Here is a 27,476-nt window from a genome sequence, read left to right as displayed (position 1 = left end):
GAAGGAAAAGTGACAAGGAGGCATCTGTTCACGCAGTAAAGAACACCGGGGCTGGGATCCACATTTTGCAGTCAAAGGCACAAGTACTGCAGCTAAAGTTGGCTTGTTTTACTATTATTGTTTTCACATGGCTTTATATGGAGGCCAGATGTCATGATTAGCAGCTTTCTGTCCTGGTTCTTTTTACCCCATAATTATCTTTTGATGTGAAATCCATTTTACACCATATGAGTCAACAGGCAAAGAGGACAAAAACGCTGCACTACTTGTGCTTTTGTCTGATCTGGAGGAGCCTTTTGAACCCCCCCCCCCCTCTCCCCTCACACACCACCCCCCAAAAAAAACCCATGTCCAGAAAGATCAAGAGGGGCCTCTCGTTCCAAAGATGTGGTCAAATTCGCTGAGGATGAGCTCCACTGCCTGGTTCTGGTAAACCATATTCACCGCCATGTTGCCGTTGTCCCGCTCTGGTCGCATCAGCGTCGGCCCGAACACAATGCCAATGTTCTGTGTGGTCATTCTGTTGGAATCTGAACGTTCCAACACTCTGTGAGGAATGAAAGAGAAGGGAACACAGCATTTTAATGACACCTACAACTTCAGCAGGAGCTACAAGGGTGGACCGCTCTGAAAACTTGCACAGAACGTGATAGTTCCCAATAAAACTGATACTCTGACACTCCAAGGTTCATACTTGTGGTTTTGAATGGAATAGATAGGCATAAAATTAGCTTTAAAAAATGAAAGCCTGCACTTGAACTAATATTTTTTGACGATCATTCCACCGAGACAATGACATTACATGTTGTTCCGACTTGAGTTCCCTCTCCGCAGCCAGTCCACAAACCACGTGATCGCACTGTGACTCATGCGACAGCAGCTGGGTTCTACAACTCTCATGTGACTCAGAAGGTATCGACAGCACATTCACACCCCACAAGTCGGTCAGGGGGTCAACAACCTGCGTATTTAACATAACGACTCTCGACGTGGGTAACAACCCACAGAGGTTTAACACTGGGGAGTTCACGCACGTCAATCAGAACTGAAGGACCTTGGCAAGGAACTTAAGCAAGTCCATTTTTTGATGTTCACTGATGTAGAACCCAGTGTTGCAGTCAAGACCACGGCGGTAGATCAGTGGCAGAGCGAGTCGTCTTTCAACTCGAAGGTTCGGCTTCATGCTGATGAAAGTGTGAGCAGCTTTAAGCTAACCCTAAATCCTAACACTAACCGAAGTGTACCAAGAATCCTTACCCCTAACCGAAGTGTACCAAGAACCCTAACCCCTAAACGAAGTGTACCAAGAACCCTAACCCCTAACCGAAGTGTACAAAGAACCCTAACCCCTAACCGAAGTGTACCAAGAACCCTAACCCCTAAACGAAGTGTACCAAGAACCCTAACCCCTAACCGAAGTGTACAAAGAACCCTAACCCCTAACCGAAGTGTACAAAGAACCCTAACCCCTAAACGAAGTGTACCAAGAACCCTAACCACTAACCGAAGTGTACCAAGAACCCTAACCCCTAAACGAAGTGTACCAAGAACCCTAACCCCTAACCGAAGTGTACCAAGAACCCTAACCCCTAAACGAAGTGTACCAGGAACCCTAACCCCTAACCGAAGTGTGTCAAGAACCCTAACCCCTAACCGAAGTGTACCAAGAACCCTAACCCCTAAACGAAGTGTACCAGGAACCCTAACCGAAGTGTATCAAGAACCCTAACCCCTAACCGAAGTGTACCAAGAACCCTAACCCCTAAACGAAGTGTACCAGGAACCCTAACCCCTAACCGAAGTGTACCAGGAACCCTAACCCCTAACCGAAGTGTACCAGGAACCCTAACCCCTAAACGAAGTGTACCAGGAACCCTAACCCCTAAACGAAGTGTACCAGGAACCCTAACCCCTAACCGAAGTGTACCAAGAACCCTAACCCCTAACCGAAGTGTACCAAGAACCCTAACCCCTAACCGAAGTGTACCAAGAACCCTAACCCCTAAACGAAGTGTACCAGGAACCCTAACCCCTAACGGAAGTGTATCAAGAACCCTAACCCCTAACCGAAGTGTACCAGGAACCCTAACCCCTAAACGAAGTGTACCAAGAACCCAAGAATGAGTCAAGACCAATGCACATAATGCCTGTCAGGCTCTTTTAAACAACTAATATTTCAATAAAGCAGTGAATTGAAAACACAAATTTGACTGAATATTTAAGAATCACCACAAGCATTATGCAAAACCCCAAAGAGATTTCACATCAGCTGATATCAGACATTATACAATGATTCTCTAAAGTGAAAGTGAAGCTCTCGTGTGTACATTTAAGCCGCTGCCAAATGAGTTCACACAATGCCGATCGGGTCCACGTTGATCTCGATCAGTATAACAGTGTTTTGTCCCCATGTCACCTGATTATTTTAAAGCGGCAGCAAAACAACTACGACATAGTTTGAAAATGCCCCTCTAGCGGATCTCCCTTCCTTTATGCAGAGTGAAACTGACACAGATGGTCCAGAAAGAGACACCGTGTCTGCTCTTTGATCAATCTACAGTATATCGGGACGGCTTGTGTCAATCTGGTGCTCGTTTATCGACTTCAGTGTCTACAGAGTGACTTTTTGGACATCTTTGGACACCGCATTTGTCTGTGGGATATTGTGTGGCACTGTCCTTCATATCTGTGGTCCCAATAGCTACCAATAGCTATTGCTATTAGAGCAGGGGCGTACAGAATATTTCAGAGACATTAAGCTACGTACAAGCTACGTACATCACGTTGCTTATATAGTCAATTAGTAAAGATGCACATAAACGTGCACTTTGAGGATTTACACTACTGTTCAAAAGTTTGGGGTCACTTACAAATGTTATTTTTGAAGGAAAAGCACTTTTTTTCAATGAATATAAAATTAAATGAATCAGAAATGCACATTGTTAATGTGGTAAACGACTATTCTAGCTGCAAATGTCTGGTTTTTAATGGAATATGTACATAGGTGTATCGAGGCCCATTTCCAGTGTTCTAATGGTACATTGTGTTTGCTAATCGTGTTAGAAGGCTATTGGATGATTAGCAAACCCTGAAAATAGTTTTGCTGGTATATTTTTGATTCATTTTGCAAACTCTCTTGATGAATAAAAGTGTGACTTTTAATGGAAAACACCAAAAAAAAGGGTATAGGCGACGCCAAACTTTTTGAACGGTAGTGTAGTCAGCTAACACCATTATGATGTCAACGTTTTAATTTCCCCCAGGCTTTAAAGTTTAAGTCTCGTTCGAGTTAATGTTTGGGTTTGAAGGCATAGTTTAGACGTTAACTGGTCAGCGTGTGACATCTTTATAGTCCTTACAAACTCAGGACGGAGCAAATGACAGAGACGATTATTGGAACATCTTCCGCGCACGTTGTGATTATGCATGTTCACGCCTATGTGCGTTTTTTAAAATAAAGATATATGCACGTAGGTGTCCACTGCTTGTATTCATGTTGGTGTCTTTGAGTGTGTGTGTGTGTGTGTGTGTGTGTGTGTGTGATCTGGGGGGACTCAGGAATGGGTTAAAGCCACGGCATGAGGCATTCTTCTAAAAATGCCATTCCCACCAAGCCACAGAAGCAGCCAGCAATTGCTCAAAACTTCCACATTAAAAAGAGAGGAGGAAAAAGAGAGAGGGAAAGAGCAGAGGGAAGAGAAAAAAGGAGCGAGCAAGGGAGAGGGCGAGGAGAGAGAAAAGAGAGAGGTTCCAGTGGTGGCGGCGGTGGTGTTGGTATGCCTTCCAGCAGACGAACCACAAGGCTCCCATGGGACCTTCAAGGCAAGGAGGAGAGCGGGGAGGTGGGGAGGTGGAGGGGGGGGGGAGAAGAAGGGAAGGGGAAGGATAAAGAAAAAGGAGAGAGGGATGGAAAGATGAGGAAGAAGAGAGGAAGAGGAAGGGTAGAACGAGAAAAAGGGGGGGGGGAGAGGATAAAGAGGATGTAAGGAAACAATGGTTGTAAGCCAGCGACAGAGGAGGCGACAGACGTGATTGAGCGGGGAGAAAATAAATGATAAACAGAACTTTTGGGGGGGGGGGGAGCAATGACAGCAGGGAGAAAATGAGAGAAAGACACAGAGTTGACAAATTCATGGGGCCCACCACCACCACACCCTGGCACAAACATCAGCCTCAGAACACGAACGCTCACCCCTGGAGTGGAAGGAAAAAAAACCATACGCGGTGAAACTACACGTTTTTATGTACTGTAAAAGGAACTGGCGAGCGGAACATCGCACACTATTCATCTTCCTCCAAGTCGTTTCATCTCAAACTTTAACAGTGTGATCCTGGTACAGCGCTGGCACGCTGATCATTGACAGAAAAGTGACTGAAAACAACAAGGGAACTACTCCATCTTGTGGTCAAATGATACAACAAAAAGTAAAAAAAAAAAAAAAAAAACGGGACATTTTATTTTGCTTACACGCTCATCTGGTTCATTTTTTCACGCCGACATGTGCCAAGGGAATAGTCGCCCCGTGTTATGAAATGGCATCAGATCAGTAAATGTAACCCAACAGGGGCGGATAAACTAGCAGATTGTTTATTGCACGTGGTTTCAATCCCACCCTCTCTCACCGTCTGAGATGGCGGCACATGAAGAGAAGTGTATCATGGTTCGGAGGAGGCATGTTCAGCACCAGACACTTCAAACGGTCCACTTTGTCCATGTAGTCAGACATCTCTGCAACAGAGAGTAAAGAGACATGTCGTTGGATCGTAAAATACTGTTATCATTAGCGCTTTTATCGCCCTTATCGGCGTCCCCGACACTTGATTTACATCCATTAACTGATATCACATGTCGTTTATTGGCCTCCGCCGTGTGAGTGGATACAGCAGCGGCTTACAATTAGAAACTATCATCACTGTGGTTTGAAGCAGAGAACACACAGATAACGATCAGGCTGATAAGAAAATGGTGGATTCATGTCAAGATTGCATTTACATTTTTTACAACATTTTTTTTTCCCCCTAGTGTGCAAGTTTTCTTTCTGCTTGTCATTTAATTTTATTGCGAGATTATCTTCTGTTTTAGGACGAGTAAAAGTCACAATACATTTGGCTTATCGTGGTGGTGAAAGTAAAGTCAAAGAAAAGTTTGAACAAATCCTGTGAAAAAGTAACTGTAACCGGTAAATTAGTTAGGTTTGCTCCATATAACAAACATATTGTTCAAAAATCATAAGAATCACATTCATTAGTTATAATGTAATTGTTTTTCGGTGCATTTATTTGACCTCAAACTAGTTGAGAACAAGTGTAACATCACCTAATTCTGAACGCTGCATATGGAAGAATATTTCTGAACACCAAACACCTCACATACTACAAAATACAGTATATACTTTATTGTCTCATTAGGAAATTAATTTTGGGCTCAGTTGTTGCGTGTGCCTTAATGTAATGTACAATAATTTAATACATTAAGTAGATAAATACAGACACAAAAAAAACGTATATATCCACACTATAAGACCCTGGGTATTTCTTCCTCCACACACCATGTGTCATGTTATGTGTTGTTGTACCTGTGGTTGCTCTGGTCACTGTCTATGGGAACAGAGCTGATGTGTATTTACAGTATATTAATTATATTAACTAAATTATATTAACTAAATTCTGGTCTACAGTAAATTACAGCAGAATGACTCGTTAGAATCTGCCTACTTCAACCAAAATAGACAATTTAGTTAAGTCCTGAGTCAATCCCACATTATGCTTTCTCACTCAGGCGTTCATTATGTTAATCCGTGGCTACAAAATAACCACCGTACAATGCAATTCTCTGCTTTTTGTCCTATTACATTTGTTGCCCTAATTTAAGGATTTACCTTTTTATTTTTATTTTTTTTTATTTAAGGAGATTTATGTCTGTAGTAGGAGTGGAAAGGTTTGGGCTGAGTGCCACAGGGCAGGGTAAGAGGAGTCATAAAAGTACCGACAAACACATTGTCGGTTTTGTTCTTTTCTTGGGATTTGTTGACAATAAAAATAGAAATAGAAATACGCCAGCCTCGTCCTTTAAATAACGGGAGTCGACTTTTTATTTGCATTTGGGAGTCGAGGAACATGGGAATTTTGTGTGCAGTGAAACTACTGTTCCATTTGAGTTTGCTCAATAAATTACAGCTGTGCAACTATTTTTTAAAACCTCCACATCTTTCATACAATATATAAATTGTATGCATATGTTTAGCTGTCATGAATATAATCCTTTCAGTCAAATAAAAATATGTATAATTTCATACACACTTTGTGGGCAGCGATGGTGTCACTGAGTGATGCTCAGATAAAAGTGGTCACTTACTGACTGTCTCTACAATGTCTGTGAAGAAGCCATAGGGCACCAGAGGCTCGGGAAGCTCGCGGAAGAAAAGTTTCAAAGCTCCCGTGATGACATGGATGTCCTCCCACTCGCCGTCGTCCAAATTCAGCTTCTCCTCTGAGAGACGGGGAGGGATGGGAGGAAGAGGAGGAGGAGGAGGAGGAGGGGGGCGACGGGAGAAGAGAGACAAATTAAACTAAAAGTGAGGCAATAATGAAAAAAAAAAAACAAAGACAGAGACAAAATGTGCGACAACAAACAAGTCACGGTGTCGTTTAGTGAAGAACTTGAACAGAACACAGTGCAAAAGGCGGAACACCAAGGCTTGTAGCTGCAGGAAGGAGATAGCTGTGGTCTGTGCAAGTCAAAGATGGACACACACACACACACACACGCACACATTCGCACATATCTCACACAGCCACACATTCAGAGGTACAGAGCACACATTGTTTAATCCAGGCCTTGCTCATATTCCACTATTTAGCAGCTTATTCTAGGTGCTGATTCCTGATTCTCCCGTTTCTGTCCACTTGATGGCAGCCATGGACTGTGTGTGTGTGTGTGTGTGTGTGTGTGTGGGGGGGGGGGAACCTCTGTACAACCTGCTCTGTGTTATTACATCAGAAAACGTAAAGCAGAAGCGCCTAAGGGACACACATACATTAAGCAAAGGGTAGAAAAAGCACCAAACTTTCAGTGTGTTTTTTTTTCTTGGACACGTTGCGCACATACACATATAATGCACAAAAAACAAGCGGGCCGTCGACACATGAAAGCGAGACCCGTTGTCCTCGTTCGTCTCAATCTACCTTGCACCAAATCCACTGGGAACATGTAGCGGCCGTCTGTAGTCACCGCTCGCTCTGCAAACACCAGCAGTTACTCAGTAAGCTTCGCTCACAGTCACTTTAACCATGACATTTTTTGTGTGTGTGCTGCCAGTGAGGAGTGTGTGTATGTATGTGTCTGATATTTTGGATTTAAACAGCATCAGTAGGCATTTGACTTGATTTGAAGAGGCTGAAAAAGAGGATTAAGATTACGGATGTAATGGGGTTTTCTTTCCCCTTCTACCCCATCTGCCCTCAAATATCAGCATTAATCATGACATTGACTTTAGGTTCATCACTCCTCCTCCTCCTCCCTCACCGTGGTTCACTAGGTAGCGTAGTTTCTGAATCACTGCCAGGTTCCCTGAGACTCTGTAGATGCCGTCAGTCTCCAGTCCTGCAACACACACATATATAGCTTTATGAGTTTATTCTGCAATGCACACATTTAGAGAGTGCCATTTTATGCATCATGGTGCTGCCACTACTCCAGTTTATTATCTATTGTTTGAATATGCAGAGTTTAATCCTCTACTGATTTCTTTTGTGATAGTAAATGTAATATCTTTGGGCTTTTGACTGTTCCTTGTGCAAATGTTCCTTATTTTAAGTAAAGCTCATGGATTAATTTAAGAAAATGACGACAGCGACAGCTTTTCACTGTTTAACAAATGATCTATACATACAATCAAAACCAGATTTGAGATACTTGTTTTCTAAGTTAAACATTTATTGACAGAAACAGTTCACAAATAAACTCTCTTGCTCTCTCAACTGTCACAAGACGTCTTATTTGTGTGCGTTTGAGTCAACAGCCCTTTTAAAAAAGGTACATCTTCTCTTTGATGATTTACGCAACACAGCAGATCAGACGGAGTGACTCAAAATTGCTATTTAAGCCGTTTCCTCATGTGGCCGCTCCACACCGAGCATCACGTGACGCAGTGAGCCGGTGGTCGGTTCTGCAGTGACTGTACCTCTGCTCTCCACGGCCTCGGTGCAAAGTCTGACGAAACGAGGGACGGTGCTTCTCTCTCGGTTACAGAGCATCTCCAGACAACAACCAAATACCTGATCTGGAGAGAGAGAGACAGAGAGACAGAGATAACACAAACAGTCACACAAGTCGCTTCTCGTGTTTGTTTGGTTTTTTTTTTTATCCCTCCTCGGGTAACATCCATAATGTAAGAGCGACACGATTGAGTGAATCTAGAGAGGCATATACAGTTCATGATTTGAGGAGACCTATATGTTTGACTCTGCTCCCAAAGGAGACGCAGGCTCACGAGTGATGATGAAACACAACCCCTGTACTGCAGACTCTATAGGGTGAAAAATAATTATATGCACCCTTTCACTCCAGAGTATAGCGTGATCGCACTGTATTAAATCTGATGAAGGACTGGAATGAACTTAGACGTGAGGAAAATGGAATCAAAAACCATCTCAGCAGCAGTTTATTAGACAATAATGATGATGAATAAAATGTTATCGTAGCTGGAAAAGTCTTTTAAAACAAAGTGCTGTGCTTCTCTTGGAATACGGACAAAGCATCAAAGCTCAAACAAGCTTGAAAAACACAAAATAGATTGGTGAAAAATATGGAAATAATCCAAATCTACCTGTTTTTTCACCTAATGCTTCCGTGCTCATTTGCATTTACATTGTGCAATTATTTACCTTTACTGTGAGGGCAAGCACAATGTTTTAAAACATATTAATTTCAATATGTAGATCATTTACTGTACTATATGTACTATATATATGTATAAATGTTCAACTGGGTTAAATACGGGAAGGCCACAGAATATGATTCAGATTATTTTCACATTAACACGTCAGTGACCTCACCTGACCTCTGTTTGTGGTGTGTTTCTTCACTCATTTATACAGACTTTTCTATTTAGTGGTCGACTTTAAACACATTGTTCCATCCATCAGAGCCGACTGACAATGACATTTGCCGTAATTGTACATAATTGGGTCATAAATAAGGGTCCAGTGCAATATCACCAGATAAATGCAGCTGTTCAGTGTTCTGAATATACTGTTCTTCTAGCCTTTCTTAAATCTCTCTTTTTATATGTATTTCATTGACTTCCTCCAGTAAGTCGACTTTGACAAGTCTTGCATGTTTGTGCTTCCACAGTTGCACTTGCCAATATGACCAACAGAGGCCGCCAAAGGCTTGCTGCATGAATGGGGTGCCAAGTCTGCCATCCCTGATTCCAGTTGCAATGACAACTAGAATGCATTTGCGGGGGAACTGCAGAGTGTGCTTGCTCGGGTGCATTTCACTAATGCGAGCCCCGATGATGCGTGGCAAGGCAGAGCTGCACTTGTGTCAGTAAACGGTTAGACTCATATTGGAGTTCCGAGTTCATGTACAAAGTTTGGTTTCAATACGTGAAAGTGTTCCTGATATATGACCTAACTTCCTGTTTTGCGGCTATGCCGCCGACTTCGTTTTTAACTTTTTGGACGCTTGGTCCAAGGATCGTGTACGTCAAGTTTTGTGAAGGTCGGACAAAAAATTGTGACCTGTGAAAGTTTAGTTTCGCTTCCTATTCAATCTAATACGGCAGAAGAACAATAAGGGTCAGTAACACTATCCACTACCAAGCAAGTATTTGAGTATTAGAGTGTGAGAGGAGGAAGAGGAGGTGGAAATATCTGGAGAAACCGCACACAGACCAATCGCAGTCAAACCAGGACTTGAACCAAGAATCCTCTATCTCTCTCTATGTATTGTATAACAGAGGCCATGGTAGTGCTATAATAATTGGCAGACAAGGAAACATCTTTGGAGAATCCCTTCCACCACAGACAAAGAGGAGGGGGATATCGATTCACATTCACTGCAGGGTGCGAGGCATCACCACAGGTGGTTTCTGGCCTACTCTCGGCTAAATGATCAAATATCTACAACTTTACAACTCAAATACAGAGTTGATAGCTGTAATATTAAGTCGAAAAATGAGATTCTTGGTGTCAATATCGCCAGGTAGAGACACATTAGTAAGTAGCAGCAGTTTCAATATCCCCCATTAATTTGAACGGGACACAAAAAGCTGAACGTATGAAGGAGGAGAGATGTGCCAAATAATGTACAGAAGAATAAGAAGAAGATGATGATGAATAAATGCCATAAGAACAAATCTGTGTTGAGTCAGCATTCACACTACAAGGAAGAAGGATAAGAAGCATTTTTTTGCATTAAAGAGAGCCACTGCGCTGATAAATAAAGGATAACGCATGCATTCAAAAACCTCAAAAAGAAAGCTGACCTTTAATGAGGCCTTTCTCCTGCAGAGCCTGCAGAGGAGGTCTCCTCATGATCAGCTTCTTCAGCCGCGTCTTTACTCTTTTCCTCTCTGTGTTTTCCAGGTTGGATGACGAGCGAGGGACTGTGGAGGAAGGAGAGGAGAAGGTGGAAGGAGGAGAAGAAGAAGAAAAAGAGGAGGAGGAGGAGGTCAGTGCAGGGCATTCGGTGACGAGGCTGGAGAAGAGGTGGGAGGGGAGCGTGGTGAGGATGAACAGTGGCAGGGCCGGTCGATAACGGAGGTGAGAGAATATTTGCCAAGGAGAACGAGTGAAAATATAGGCGGGCTGAATGGAGGAGAGGAAGGAGGGATGTGAGAGGCCTGTACGGAGGTTTGAACAAAAGAAAGTGACAGTGATGATGATGATGACGATGATGGCGTGACAGCCCTGTTGTAATGGAGTGGAGGACGTGTGTGAAGGAGGAAAGTCAAAATAAACCGGTGACGTCGTCACGTGATCGACGACTTACGAGACGTTCTCCTGTCGTCCTCGTCTCCGCTGTGGTCCAGCATCTCCACGCTGCCCGCTCGCCTCAGAGAGTACAGGAGGACGTTGTCCAGTGGGTTTTCACGGTCCTGAAATGCAGGAGGAGTGAAAATGTGTCACGGTATTTCTCAGTATTCAAGAAAAGAACATTTTATGTAATCGAGGGCTTTTTTTAAGTTACTGATTGTTCTGTTTTTTTGGTGCAAAAACAGAAGCAAAAGATCATCTCATGCTTCCTGTAGATACTGAGGAATATTATTATTCATTTAGAATGATGACATAATGAAACCCAATGAATGCTGATGACACATTTACGCGGAGAATAATAAGCCACACTGGTTATTTATCCCCAGACTGTGATCTTGACTATAGCGTTCTATATATTTGCTTTTACTACTTTGTTGAATGAAGGAGCAGCTCTGTGTCTCACCAGCCTGTCGATGACGCGCTGAATGGTGTTAAACCACTCCCTTATCAGAGAGTCTGTCTCTGACTGCAGCAGGAACTCGTTACCTGTTACCGTCCTCAACTGAAACCAGAAAAACATACACGAAACCATATTAATGCACCGCCACAGAGCACACTGAGGATTTTAAGTATATTTTATCTCTTTAGCAATTCACTTCTTTCTTCTTTGTCAGAATGCACCACTTGTGCTCAGTAAAAAAATATATTTTTACTACTTCCTTTCTCTCTCTGAGGTCACAGACCTCCAACTTGTGCTTCCTTCTCTGATAAAAGACGCTTCACTTCTGTTTTTCTGTTATCTACTCATCAGTTCACAAAACTGATTAACATAATCCCTCATGGGCCTCCCTCTATACTACTTAGTACTGTTGAATTTTCAGCTTTGTGCTTATTTTTACCTTGAAGACATTCTTCTTGCTGGACAAATCATTGGCCCATTGCAGCTGTGCACCTCTTAAATCCATGCTGCTCTCAGGGCGACTGTTTCCTGGTTTCTGTTGTTGATAAACAGGTACAAACAAGATCATATAATATATATATTTCCAACATTTTGTGAGAATTTGGCGAATACGTGCTTTAAAAAAATTTAGTTTTTCTGCTGTACAGGATTTGTGGGACACCTCTTTCACACACGCATTATGAACACAGCTGGCGCTTGTCACTTTACTGCATGGATCCACGAGGGGAGGTACATCCAGCTGTTTGAAAATGAGAAATAATTTCTGCAGAAAACTCAACTTCTGCATTTATGAGGAGACTCATACCAAGTCATGCAATCATCCCATCTTCTATCACTTTATCCTCCACATCCTCCCTCCACATCAGCTGACATAGGGCAAAAGGCGGTGTCACACCCTGGACAGATCGCCAATCCATCACATGGACACATTCACACCTATGGTGAATTTAGAGTGTCTAATTTACCTAAAATCCCCATATTGCACGTTTTTGGATTGCAGGAGGACCCCAGAGATAATTCAACACCCATTTGTACTTGAGCAAAACCCATTTAAGCACCGACTTTAGTTCTGATCTCTTACCCAGCTGGAAGGTGTCTGTGATTTGGGATCTTTGAAGAAAACCAGACTGTTCCCTACCAACACGACCCAGGACGGACTCCAGCTTTTTCTGCAACCCATCAAACGTGCATACTGCTCAGTTGGTGCTTGGCCCAGGAAACACGATTAAAACATATTTTTCTCTCCCAGATGCCTCACCTAAGTTTGCGGCCTCCCTCCGCAATTTTTGTCTTGTTCAAAAGGCCGGCTTTCTCCAGCTCCTGAGGAGAACGCAGCATTAATATTAATAGTGTGTCAATACTGTTATCACTTAAAGATAAGGGTAAATGAGGACACGTTTTAAGTGTTAACTGTAAGAAAGCTTTTCCTCGGTTGTAATACGCTGCATCCTGAGCAAACCCATTTCAACTTTACTGTTGCATCACTCGCACAAAATAGCGAGAGGAGAGCTGCTCTCTGAAATCTCCCACTGCGCTATGGCCCCATTTAAGGTGTTAAGGTGCAAGAGAACAACATTGATATAAGCTATGGAGGTATGGCGAGTACAGTATATAAAGACAGTAGGGAACAAAGTCTCTCTAACACAAATGTGCATCAAATGAAAAGGTGTAAGGCGTAGTCTCACTGGTGTGCAGCCGTCGCTGTCTGGAGAGCTCTCAGGAGACGGAGGCTCCACGATGATGTTGGTCACATTACAGGAGTAATCCCTGCATTGCTGGACCAGCTGAAACACAGGAAGTCAGCCTCAGATTTTGTGGATTTGCCAGTGTATAATATTATATTATAGTGGGGCTGGGCGATATGTTATCACAGTAAAAACCAGTTTTACATTTGCAGTGCAGAGTTTTCCCCTCTGTCTGTATGTTTATCTTGAACTTCCTCATTGTGTGTGTGTTTCTGCAAACGCAGTTCATCAGCTTTAGTGTAATGTGCTCTGCAGGGAAGTATACCTTGCCGTTCTCAGGCAGGATCATAGATTGGGAGTGGCTGAGCGGCGGCTTGGCATCATGCACGGAGGCAGAGTTACGGCACCGGGCATCTGCGCTGCTGAATGCCATCAAGGTGAGGGCATCAGAGGAGGCCGCGCGCTGCATGTTCTTTATCAAAAATAAAAGTCAGCGTTATTATTTTTGGGTCAGGGGTCAGAGATGGAACTGACAAACAAGGGAGAGGGAAAACACAGATTTACCTAATGCAACATACTTCCATGTCATTGCACTTTGTATTCAAATGCTGTGGCAGCTGATGTTGATGTTGTGCACACTATTGAAGAACTATTTCATTTACAATATGTTTACCATGTATATTATTGTATTGAGAACAATGAGGAAATGAGGATGCACTACCATTCATAAGTTTGGGGTCACCTATTCATTTTTGTGTGTTTTCCATTAAAGGCCTCACTTTTATTCATCAAAAGAGTTGCAAAATGAATGGAAAATAGACATAGACAAGATTAGAAATAATGATTTTTATACAAAATAATCATGACATTTTGCCCTTACGTCAAAGAACCAGCAAAACTGTTTTCAGCTGTGCTAACATCATTGCACCATTGGGTTTTCAAGGGTTTTCTAATCATCCAATAGCCTTCTAACTCAATGTACCATTAGAACACTGGAGAGATGGTTGCTGGAAATGGGCCTCTATACACCTATGTACATATTCCATTAAAAACTAGACGTTTGCAGCTAGAACTAGTCGTTTACCACATTAACAATGTATAGAGCAGGGGTGTCAAACTCATTTTCACTGAGGGCCACATTAGCATAATAGTTACCCTCAAAGGGCCAGATGTTATTGTCATACAGAATAAATGTAACCAAATATAATGTAAAATAAAGGTAACCACTCCGTAACATATTGATAAATAACTTAACTCTGTATTTATTACTTATTTCACTCATCGCATGATGCATATACAATGATGCACTGCGATCTAGTGGCGGTGCCGTCACTTTGCGGGTAACGCAATCGCCATGCATTGTGGGAAATGTAGTTTATGGTCAACGCATGCCTTAAAGCAGCATAGACCTATTTTATCACAGATTTTTAAGACCAATTAATCACTCGCAGGCCACATAAAATGACATGGCGGGCCACATCTGGCCCCCGGGCCTTGAGTTTGACACGTGGTATAGAGTGTATTTCTGATTCATTTAATGTTATATTAATTGAAAATAAAGTGTTTTTCCTTAAAAAATAAGGACATTTTTTTAAGTGACCCCAAACCTTTGAACGGTAGTGTACAATCTGTAATGTGTGTGCTACATTTCCCCAGAGAAGATCTGATGGTTAGAAGTGGCTTTTGGGCAATAAAAAAACAAAATAACAAAACATATGGACAGCACAAGTGGCACAAAACTGTGCGCAAAACTATAGATGACATAGGAGTCACTGGACAGACAGATAACACAACAGTACAACATTATTTGAAAGTTAACTGGAAGAAGTGTTGACCCTCTGACGACAAGGAAACCAACTGAGCAAAGAGTCTTCAACCTGCCTTTATAACCTCCCACTGCTGATTGGCCTCAGCTGTGGGAGAACACAGGTGCAGCCAATAGCACCTGATTAACACAGACTGCTGAGTGACTTTCCAGCACTCAACAGTAAACAGTGCCTTTTTTGGTTCTTTTTTGGTTTGTTTTTGGACATTTTAATCAACATTATATCTTATATATGTTTTGGACATGCTTGTTTGACTCCTGACAAGAGTTGTTTGAAAAATTTAAAAATGATCAAGTCGTGTTTACGAACGCCAGAGTCAGGGAACCAACTGTTAGTTTGCAAATCTTTCACAGTCACATCGTTACTGACACATTTGGTCAATGTGCAGAACACGATGTCCCAGCGTTAGCGGTTATGACAGCGACGTTTGCCATCGCAGAATCTGTCAGATCGACTTCCACTGCAAGCATTTTGGGAAGAACGACACACAGCGGTGCGGCATTGTAACTTTAATGTGCTTTGTGTATGAAGAGCAAAAATAGGAAGCGAAGCATTCTGGCACTTCAGGCATCGGTGCCCTTCATGAGGACGGCACAGATGAGCAAATTGAGAGACACTGTGGTTTCAGTGAAAAGTCCATCTCGTTTTTGCCTCACTTCACAGGAAAGGCTGAGACACAGATTGTCAATGACGCATGCCTGCACAGCTGCAGTATCACATGCAAAACACTTCAGGTCTTCAATCCCATGCACAGACAATTATTCACACACTTTTGGAAACAACAGCCACGATGAATCCCTGTAACCTAGTTTCAACAATCAGACTAAATGTCCCTCCTAATGTTTGCCATCTCCTCATGCAACACGGCTTAGCACTAAGAGCCAAATCGGCTCCTTTGCTAAGACGAGGCCTTTAAAAGGGCTTTAAACCAAAATGCACCCACACCCCACTGTGATGCAACATGTTACACTGAAAACTGCTTGGATAACAGTCTTTATTTTTTTTCTTACACCATGAGTTGCTATTTCACCACCTTAATATACATAAACGCTGATCTCTGAGAATCTAAGAAGAGCAAAGCTGGCAGTATTATAACACATTCCGCTGTAATACAGTGGATATGCGGTTTCGGCAAATCTAAAGACTCCAGAGTTCATTGATTATCATTAAGCAGTGACAAAACACTGAGGATTAGCATCACAGTCAGTCATGCAAACAACAACAGCAGGAGTTGTCTTCGCTCGTGTGTGCAAGCAGAACATAAAACGACGTCGAGGCGGCAAACAAAACCACTAGCGTGCCATTTTGATAAGCAAATACATCATGCTGTGTACTTATATGAAAATCTAGCCGGTAAAAAGATTTCATTCTTTAATTTAGTCTTTTTTTTTTTTTTTTACGAGATGAAAGTCAAGGTGAAGTGCATTAGATGCCCTCTGGCAACGAAAGAGTTCAGCAGGAAGACGATGGTTTTTACCTGCTTCGTCTGCCAGCCACGGTCGGTATTCCTCTGGTGGCTTCCAAAAATAAAATCAGGTGACAGCTAGAGAGAGCGAGAGAAGCGGGAAGACAAACACAGATGTGAAACGGTTACTATTTATATTTAATTTAAAACACAAGTCTATTCCATTTTATGTGCAATAGACCCCCCAAAAACTCTGTTTCACTCTGGAGGCTTCTCTGTCAGTGTTTGGGGGGAAACTAGATTCACCAGCATTTGTAGAGCAAAATGGTCTGAACCCAAAAAAAGACAGCAATTGGAGTATATTCAACACCCCACGTGAAAAACAGGATGCTGGCAGTTTGTTCAGTTGTATTTTGACCATGACGCCCAGGCTAACGCTCTCACCGATATCAAAACTACCCCTTTTTCCTGTGCCCCAATCCCAACATCGAGAAAATGCCCTTTGATTCACCGCCACCGCTCAGAGGCACACACACACACACGCACGCACACACACACACACACACACACACACACACACACACACACACACACACACACACCCCCACACACACACAAACATACACACACAGTGCATTCAACTGAAGCTGACGAGAGGAAGTTGCAGCCGTTGCCCTGTGAGACTGAAACATCCACTGCACAGTATAATGTTTGAATCAGTTCAAGTTCAGTTCAAATAAACCCCAGTATAATTGAACTATATTAGTCAAATGAATGATATTCAGTTCCGTTAACATGCAGGACACTCGACATGTGCCGCTAGAAATACAAAACACGGATTGAAAACATCACAGTTGGTACTAAAAAAAAATGACATCGTGTAGGAAACTAAAAGCAAACTTACAGCATAGGTGCTCATTATAACTTATCCCCCAGTTATCAACTCCCAAGTCTTGTTCCCGAGCGCCTGTTATCTGTCAAATTCGAAATCCTCAAACCTTCCGTCGCCCCTCACGTTACGGCACTTTTTCTTCTCGGTGTGAAAAATGTGAAAACCATTCATCCCTCCCTCTCGTTCCAGCCCACGACTTACTTCCCCATTCGAGAGAGAGAAGCTGCTTCACCTCGTGCAGCGAGTCTCAGCTCAACCAGGAAGGTGAGCTCAACTCAACCGTTACAACAGACCTTTACTGACACATAATCCAACAGCTTTTGTTATCAGTCCTGTAGGTCAAAAAAGAGTAAGGGTAGACATAATGTGAAGATATCAAGGGGTTTGGCTTTCAAAAACACTTTTAAAGCGCATTTAATACTCTTATTACAACAGTAAGCAGCATTGAAACCAGCTGTGGACAGAGGGCACTTCCGATACAACATGAGTGAGATTTAACACCTCAACACAAAGAGCTGAAGTTGACACCTTTATAGAAAATAGAGAGGAAGTACGAATGGTTAATGGTGCAAGTACAAATAGTGGCAGATAGAAAGGTGCAGAGCAGCTTTTGCCACTTCAAATGCAAATTAAATGAAGCCTGGGTTTTCCCCCTCTAGGCATGGATACATCGTTTCATCCAGCCTCTCCAACCTGCTGCGCAGGAGCAATCAACTCCCAGGACTCCACCTGAGCACTCACACACACACACACACACACACACACATCAATCAGTCAATTGTGCACACCTGCACACACACACACACACACACACACACACACAAGCAGAGAGATACAAGGAAAGGAAAGAAAGAGCCAAAAACAATTAAAATGACAGGATCGATATTTCTTTTGAGACCAAAAAAAGTGGATGTGCAAACACAGAGTTTGAAATCTTTCCAAATTTGGAACATAACAGATGTCTTTGAGGTGAGATTCAACACCACATCATATTTTGTCTAAAGGAAGTAAACAAGTGTCTTCATATATGGACATTGGACATGAGCAAACTATTGTTTATTGGGGGCTTTTTAATCTAAAACTGACAGAAAAGTGTGATTGTGATGTTGTCAAATGTCCTCGTTTGTCTAATCTACAGTAAAAAAAAAAATCCAAGACAGAAAGGAACAAATACGATAACGATTTGATGAGCTGGAAACACACAAAAATGCAAAAATGCAAAAACCCTTTCCCAAAGAAAGGGTTTTTCAAGCATTTTTGGTAACACTAATGGTTCCAGTAAGAACCATTTTGATCCAGAGAACCCTCTAAAACCCTTTTCCTGAATAAAGGGTTTTAAATGGGTTCTTGGTGGAACCCTCCAAAAGGGTTCCAGGTAGAACCTTGGCCAAAAAGGGTTCTCCTATGAGGACAAGCCGAAGAACCTTATATGGTTCTCGTTAGCACTTATATTTTTTAGAGTGTAGTTTCAAATATAGAAAAAATGTAAAGATATACACATATATAGGTCATTTTGTGTTTGAACACACCTGGGTAACAAACATGAAGTATGCATTATATATATCTATCTATCAGTGCTTAAGTTCCTGTTTGGTAACACATGTTCCACCGTATAACAACTGACACATGTAGGTCAACAGAATTTACCTCAAACCGACTTGAGAGCACATCAGCGCTTTGATCACGCTGGTGCGTTTTTGATGAGCAACATTAAATTTGAAACACTGATGCAACACTGAGGCAACGCAACCTTGAGATGCAAAATGCTTATCCCTGACAATCTGGATCATACAGCAGGTTTGTTTTCTTTTTGGTTTTTTTTTACTCCAGCGTCACTTTACTTCATCGATGGCATCACTGAGTCAATATGTGGACAGGTCAGATGTGATGTCTGTTGTATAAATTCCCCCAAAACCTTTATGTGATGTGACACAACAGATCAACTTCCTCAATTCAAAAAAAGGGCAAACCCACTCTTGTACAATCAGGTTTTACACAAAAGTTGAAATAAATGATTGAGAGTGTAAGTTTTTTACGATGTCAGCAAGGTCATGGAGGGGTTGTTAGTTGATGGAAATTTACAGTGAATGGTTTAAATTTAGTGATGTTTGTTTTTTTTAGATCCCTAGTCTTCCTATGTAGAGTCCTTCTGCTCTTCTACATCAGATACAGAGGCATTACTACTAATGTTATATACATTTGTGTGTGTTGGTCAATAAACAATATGACGTAATATGGTCCACTTTTTGCTTTGTCTCTGCTTACCGCTTTGTGCAATCTGGGTAAACAAGATAGGAGGAAGAGGTGTGTTCTCTTCTGTGTTTACAGACACCAGATGCACATTTTTGCATAAAAACAACTATTAAATACCTAAAGTTTGAGTCTTTAATTTGTTTTTTGAAATGTTTTATGTTTTCTGCTGAAATCCCATTCTATGTCCAGATTGCCATCGATAAATAGAGGGATAAAAAAAATGGTACAGGTACATCCCAGCCTGTCCTGTGTGCTCTTTCATCAAATGTTCTTTGGCTTGTCATCATAGGAGAATCCTTTTTGGCTCCAGGTAGAACCTTTTTATAACGGTTCCATCAAGAACCCTTTTAAAACCATTTATTCAGGGTTCTCTGGATCAAAATGGTTCTTACTGGAACCATTAGTGTTACCAAGAACCCTTGAAAAATCCTTTCTTTGGGAAAGGGTTTTTCAGGAGCAAATGGTTCCAGGTAGAACCTCAGCCCCTTGTTGAGGGACCCTTTTGGAACCCTTTTTTCTAAGAGTGTACATGGAGTCAGTGCTTCAGTCTGGATCCATTTGATTGGTAGTGTTTATTACAGCCTTGTTTTTAAAAAAATGGTGTTTAAGTCACAAACTAAGCCTATCAGTGGTTAACGGAGAATAAAATGAATGTTCATTTAAAATAAAAAATGTTGAATGTTGGATGATGAGTCTTTGAATCGTCTGCTGGGGACAAATTAAGTTTGAGTTAAAAAGTCAAGCTTGATAATACAAGAACATTTTCAATTCAATATTCCCTCCCAAATTGTTTACCCTTAACACAAACCTATTCACTGTCTTGGCAAACAGGATTACTGTTCTATTGCCAGCGTCTGAAAGTGTCAGTTGGCTGTTTGAGGGTTTTCTTTTTCTAAATCTCCATCAGTTGGTTTACAACTACCAAATTTTTATACTTTTGACTTTTGTGAAGATCACACAAACGACATCTGTGTTATTATGTGTCAATATAGAGGTGCTACAATCTTAGAAATAAGATTGTAGCACCTCTATATGTGCTATAGAGTGCTAAGTAGAACCATATAAGGTTCTTCAGCTTGTCTTCATAGGAGAACCCTTTTTGGCTCCAAGTGGAACCTTTTATAAAGGTTTCACATGGAACCCCTTTGGAGGGTTCCACTAAGAACCCTTGAAAAACCCTTTCTTCAGGAAAGGGTTTTTCAGAAGCAAATGGTTCCAGGTAGAACCTAAGCCCTTGTAGAAGGACAATTGTGGAACCCTTATTTCTAAGAGTGTCGTATTGCTTTAAATCTGTGAACCTTTTCCCTTTTTCCCTTTTCTTTTCAGACTTGTAAGAATCAGAATACTTTAAGAGGTAAGCAAATAACCATATTTCCTAAAAGGTTGAAGTATTCCGGTGGAAGCTGTATGTCACTGACCTCAGTTGTTTGCTGAATAATGTTCAACAACACTCCACCGTGTTGTGTGCAGTGTGTGTGTACCTTGTTGTCAGCGCATCCACGAGCCCGGCGAGGGGGTTTCCAGGACCTCTCCTTGGTGATGTTGTTGACATAGTAGAATCTTCCTGTCGCTGGGTCTGAGTACTGCTCCCACAGGTCCTTGAGCTGAAGAGGCTGCTGACCCGGAGCAGGACAGGGTGGAACTGCTGGCAGTGTCTGTCTCCCTGGCTGCATGTTATCAGTGTAAAGGGGAGAGTCTTGCCAGGACAGTTGTGACAGGTAGGACTCTGCCGGGACCTTGTCGGTAGACAGAGAAAAAGGGGAAGAGGGCATATTGTAAAATAAGTTTTCACTCACAGTATGAGACAAAAACAAACACAACTAGCTCATTGAGCAAACAAAACGAATGAATTCCCCCACCTCTCAGTGCAGATTAACCAATCAGACTTTAGATTAAGATGGATTTTGCAGAGATGCATGTGCTGACCCCATTGAGAAAGGACTAAAGTAACAACTACAAGAGAGGAAACCCTTCAAATCCAATCAGATTAACTGAAAAGGAAGTGTGTGGGAAAACATAAGAGTTAGGGTTAGCATAGCTGAGATATAATTCAAGTGATTGACCGGCCTGCCGCTGATTGATCCCTGTTATATAACACAACACTCAGGCATTTCAGATAATGACTCAGCGTGTGTGTGCTGTGCATGTGTGCATTGTGTGTGCAACACTGTCGGCCTATGTGTAAGTTATGTGACAGTAGTTTGGATTTCCTGCCTACGTTCATATCGGCCATTTGATAAAATGCACTTCAGTTCAAACACACATGGTAGCCATGATGCTTTTCTGATGACTCTTTATTGGTTTCTTACAAAGAATAAAAGGGACTCTTTGATCATATCTTTTTTTATATACTTCCTCATCATTCTTCCTCTTCTCCTTTGACCTTGGTATTCTCATTCTTATTAACCATGTATTCACACTTAGTCGTGTGGTTTGCATGCTACTGAAGAATGACATGTGCAAAACAGGGCAGCAGCTTTATTTATGTGCCAACAACACCCAGCACTGTACTAACCCAAGTATACTGTTCCGTTCATATGGTGTCTTTTAAATGTCCAGTGTGTGAGAACTGTAACATTTAATGGTGCTAACCGCTAAGCTAAGTGCATTAGGGAACTACGGTGGCCTTAGCATACCTGAAAGAAAGTGCAAAACACACACTGGCTAGCTTGGCTGTTCGAGGTGATGTTGAAACATTGTGACACAAGATGTCGGCCTTTAACTGAAGTACACATACAAGTCTACTAAGGTGACAGAGGCAATGATTTTAATTTTAAAGCAATTGCACAACTATACAAAACAGACTTATGGGTAAGTGTGCAAGTTCTGCCAGTAAAACTCTAGTTAGACTCTTAATGTGTGATCCAAACAGAGATGTTTTAAGTCCATACAAGGGTTTCTCACTCCTGGTCTTGGGGAGTCACTGTCCAGCATGTTTTAGGTGTTTCCCTGCTCCAACACACCTGATTCAAATAACTGGGTCGTTATCAGGCTTCAGCAGAGCTTACTGACGAGCTGACCATTTGAATCAGGTGTGTGTGAGCAGGGAAAACATCTAAAACATGCAGGATCAGTTGGAATGGTCTTAATGTGTGGGTGAATGGGTACAAATCTCTGCAGCCAGCCAGCCTCCACAATCTTGGAACAAGTCGTCCCACAAAAGTGAAGGCTACTGAAGCAGCATGCCTCAGAGAAATACTCGCTATATGAAATTCACTCACTATTCAGGTGTTCCTACACTCTTAGAAATAAGGGTTCCAAAAGGGTTCTTCTGCCAGGGCTGAGGCTATACCTGGAACCATTTGCTTCTGAAAAACCCTTTACCGAACAAAGGGTTTTTCAAGGCCGCTTGTATCCGGGATCCCGGATACAAGCGGCTGAAATTAGTTTTCTCCGCAGGGTGGCAGAGCACTCCCTTAGAGATAGGGTGAGGAGCTCTGTCACCCGGGAGGAGCTCGGAGTAGAGCCGCTGCTCCTCCACATCGAAAGGAGCCGGCTGAGGTGGCTCAGGCATCTGTATCGGATGCCCCCTGGACGCCTCCCTCGGCAGGTGTTCCCGGGCATGTCCCACCGGGAGGAGACCCAGAGGAAGACCCAGGACACGTTGGAGTGACTACGTCACTCGGCTGGCCTGGGAACGCCTTGGGGTCCCCCCGGAGGAGCTAGAGGAAGTGTCCTGCGAGGGGGAGGTCTGGGCATCCCTTCTCAGACTGCTGCCCCCGCGACCCGGCCCCGGATAAGCGGAAGAAGATGGATGGATGGATGGATGGATGGATTTTTCAAGGGTTCTTGGTAACACTAATGGTTCCAGTAAGAACCATTTTGATCCGGAGAACCCTTTAAAACCCCTTTCCTGAATAAAGGGTTTTAAAATGGTTCTTCAAAACCAGGTGAAACCTTTATAAATAAATAAAAAGGTACTGCCTGGAGCCAAAAAGGGTTCTCCTATGAGGACAAGCTGAAGAACCTTATATGGTTCCACTTTTATTTCTAAGAGTGTATACTACTGCAGAACCATTGAAGGCAGAAATGTCCATAAAAACAATAGTTTGAACAAAATTCAAAAAGAAAATAATGCATATTAATCTCTTGAAATTCAAATGAAATTTCACCCCCCTGAGGTAAAAGATTCCATCAGTTTGACTGCACTTTAGAAAACCCCACAAAAATAGATGGGGGAAGGGAGAGAGAGCATCAGAGCATCTCTTTGTGTTTTCTGAATTAAAAAATGGTTTGTTATGACCCGAATGTGGCTGCAATAATCCTACTTAATGGAATCTAAGGCTTGCATAAAAGGAGAAGAGAGAGGGAGACATCAGATAGAAACAGACAGTGAGAGAATGAGAGAGAGGGATGTGAAAAAAAACACCGTCACTTCCATTGAAATCATGTCATTTGCGGCTGCTCTGTGAAGTGAGAGGAGAAGGAAAGCCCTAAAGTACTCGGAGAGACGGTTTGGAGACTCAGCTGAGGGAGCGTCCTTCAGCTGACACAGATAAATTTGAGTATTCCTCTCACCAACGGTGCCTTGTATAATCCCCTCTGATGTAATATGGGGAAGCTCTGACGTCATGACAATGTGAACTTAATTGCTTCTCTAGGAGGATTACTAAGGTCGAGTACAGACAGAAATCAAATACGACTTGTGATCTCTGCTGACGTCCGGCGGGATTCAGAAGAAAAAAAAAATACTACAGCTTTATCTATTATTTGAAACAGTTTTTGTCTGCCTTTACCTTGATTAGAACATGCATTTGCAGCAACATTGTTTTGATAAGATTATGCAATGTCTCAACATTTATTTCAATCCACAGTTGCAGACATTTTTGCCATTAAATCATGATTGGAAACCCCAAAACTACAGCCTAATCTATTAGTTTGCTTCATTTCAGTTTGGTGTAGGCCCATCCTGGATCATTTTTGTCAAGGGTCCGCAAAGACTCTTGAAATGCCCCTACAGGAGAACATTACCCTGTACTCTTAGAAATAAAAGTGCTAAGTAGAACCATATAAGGTTCTTCGGCTTGTCCTCATAGGAGAAGGTTCTACCTGGAACCATTAGTGTTACCAAGAACCCTTGAAAAATGGTTCCAGGTAGAACCTCAGCCCTTGTAGAAGAACACTTTTGGAACCCTTATTTCTAAGAGTGTGTTAGATAAATACCAGAACTTGCATACCAGACATATTATACCCTATTTCTCCAAGTTCCCTGGTGTCCTAATGAACATGTCTGTGGCATGCATTGGTCTAAATACCATAACGATGAATCTCCACAGCAGTTCAATCACCCGGACAAAACAGCCCCGTTCAGAATGCTCGGTTTTGAGTGCATGTCCATTTAAAAGTAAATGAGACACAGGAAACTATGTCCGGTTAGCATTTGGAAAAGCCACCATTTGCAGACTCTAGCCAGCACATTGCCGTCACATGTATCCACTGGACACGTGAATCCTCTGAGGCTGCAAGTTTGTGTAGAACCCTGTGTTGCACTGTGCAGATAAGAATAGAACACTTTGCAGACTTCCGCTCTTCTGGATACTATTGCCCTGGCCTGCACTCTCGTATTTTAGGGACAAAGTGGAGCCTCGCGAGACAACAATTCCAGGAATGTATCATTGTGACGTAACAACGAGACAGAAGTCAACATCGCATGTTTTATCTCCTGTACTTAGACTGAGGAGGCCTACAAAAACATGAGTGAGTCATCTTTTTTCACACTTTGCCTACTCATAGGGCCTTCAGAGTCCCAAACATAAGTATTAAAATTATTAAATGGTTGATTTTGCATAGTATGTCTCCTTTAAATCATATTGTAACTCTGTAATGTGTGATTTAACTTCTATGTGAGGTTTTGTTCCTACCTGCAGATGGTTGTTCTTGCCAGAGGCCCCCACCATGTCCCACTGGCTACAGGACTTCTTCGGGACCCTGTGGTTGGTGCGACTGGAGAAGCTGCCGCCCACCTCATCGTACGGGTTCTCCAACAGATTTTCTACCAGGTTGCTGGAACTCTGGCTGCGCGTGATCATGGGAACCACCCTGGGGTTCTGCGGCGTCATTAGGGACATAGAGGTTGTGGGAGACCCTGGGGCCACTGAGCGGCCTGACAGTGAACAGGGAGAGTTGTTGGTAAATGTGAATCCAGAAAGGGGCAGAGTGGGGAAGTGCCCTCTCCCTGTAGTGGTGGTGTTGTTGTTGTCCAGCCCCTGGAAGGCACTGTTGCTGTTGGAGTTGAGATTCCCCATGGAGCGGTAAATGGGTTTGCGCACTGTGGCGGGAAAATGAAGAAAAACTCGTTCAACAAAAAACGATTCTGAACAAGAAACGTTATTATTACATTTCATAAGAACTGTTATTGCGATTAAACAATGATTTCTCAGATTTCTTCTTCTCAAACTTTACCTTGATGCCGTCCATTAAAGGTCTCTGATGGGCTGGGGCTGACGGACACCCTTGGCAATACCCCCGAGCTGAGCGATGCAGACATTACCAGGCGCTGTGGCGAGGGCATGGGTGCGATGGGCACCTCCGTCACATATGTAGCGGGTACATACAATGGCTTTGTTTTATTAGCTGCGCCAATCCGCCGTACCTGTCACAATACAAACACAATTCCAGATGCTTTTGCTGTTTTGTCTGATTAAAATTGACTTGTTTGTTCAACAGGCACAGCAGAGGACTGAAGCCAGAGCAGAGCAATCTAACACAGAAGCATGAGACAATCTACAAAGTCAATATTTTAATAAAGTAAACATACATTTATGGGCTATTCTCATGTTCTCTATGGTTTCATCATCATCATAATTTTATCATATGAAGCATGAATATAATTACATCATATAACGATGATTATCACATTATTTGTTAACAACATAGTACGATTATGAAATTAAATGTCTAAAAGATGAATTTATCCACATGAATATTCAAGAATTGTGGTGTAATAAATGGTGTACTTCATTATTCATAGCTTTCTAAGGTGGTAACACAACTAAAATGCTCAAAAAGTATTCTGCTGATGTTTATCATTTGACTTATTTTCACATCATAAAAATATAACAGAAATAGCATTTCCTGTGTTTAGGCACATATTTCTGCACACCGATCTGTAGCTGTAATTACTCACAAACTAGCACAACAGGTGTTTGGCTTAAAATAGCCACCTACAAATGTGTACCTGTACCTGTTTTGGCTATGAATTTATTACATAACATAATATGTCAAAGTATATATTTGTGAGCAGGAGAGGCACAGGGTTTGGGTTTGAAAGCCACAATCAGGTCAACAAATGATGAGCCGTTTTCTCACCTGCCACCAATCAGTGTTGGTCTTCTTCAGGAGAATAAACCGCTCCCCCTCCCTTATCGAGACCTGGCGTCCGTCGGCACCGCGGTAGTTGTAGTCATACTGGGCCTCGAGGACCACCGTACCACTGGGGACCCCACACACTGTCATCCCCCTAGTGTTCACCACAGGTCCAGCAGTGGGCTGCGGATGCCCCACAGAGCGCCTCCAAGTGCCCGACAGCATGGCTGACAATGCAGTCCTTTACTCAACTCTTCTGAATGTCTGATAATGGAGATACTTGGACAACTGAGACTGAAGCCGGATCAGTGCCATTATCTGAAAGAATCACGGAGGGGGGAAATGGACACAGAGAGACAGAAAGAGACAGAGCGGGAGGGAAAGAGATTAGTGAGCTGTCAAGGAACAATTGAAAATTGCCGGTTCAAACAAAGAGACCATGAATCATGAATTGTATGTGGTTGTTTGGATTAATCTAGTGAAAAAGTCAGAGACCTATCCTGTATGAAAACAATTTAGCTTTTAGCCTCCCTTGCTTAAATAATAAAAATAACAATAACAACAATCAGAGATGGCAGACTTCACCCCATTCACACAACAAGCCTCTGTTGGACATATTGGCAAGTGCAAGCGTGGAAACACAAACAAACAAACAAAGAAACAAACA

At 42.4% G+C, this 27,476-nt stretch overlaps 1 protein-coding gene across 1 annotated transcript; it reads right to left on the bottom strand.

Annotated features, from left to right (window-relative positions):
* Positions 1 to 360: 360 nt before the first annotated feature.
* arhgap9 (Rho GTPase activating protein 9) lies at positions 361 to 27,034 on the bottom strand (the record flags this gene model as incomplete). The annotated part of the gene is made up of 19 exons (XM_083892612.1): positions 361 to 547; positions 4,624 to 4,729; positions 6,356 to 6,490; positions 7,186 to 7,239; positions 7,526 to 7,603; positions 8,184 to 8,282; positions 10,494 to 10,613; positions 11,000 to 11,105; positions 11,447 to 11,545; positions 11,883 to 11,978; positions 12,525 to 12,612; positions 12,702 to 12,763; positions 13,129 to 13,227; positions 13,454 to 13,600; positions 16,432 to 16,497; positions 20,986 to 21,240; positions 25,366 to 25,772; positions 25,907 to 26,096; positions 26,813 to 27,034. The coding sequence occupies 19 exons, from the start codon at positions 27,032 to 27,034 to the stop codon at positions 361 to 363; spliced, it is 2,616 nt and encodes an 871-aa protein (XP_083748738.1).
* Positions 27,035 to 27,476: the final 442 nt, after the last annotated feature.

This window comes from Microchirus variegatus (assembly GCF_963457635.1).
Source record: "Microchirus variegatus genome assembly, chromosome: 7".
Lineage (NCBI taxonomy): Eukaryota > Metazoa > Chordata > Actinopteri > Pleuronectiformes > Soleidae > Microchirus > Microchirus variegatus.
This window is presented reverse-complemented; position numbering and strand designations above follow the sequence as displayed.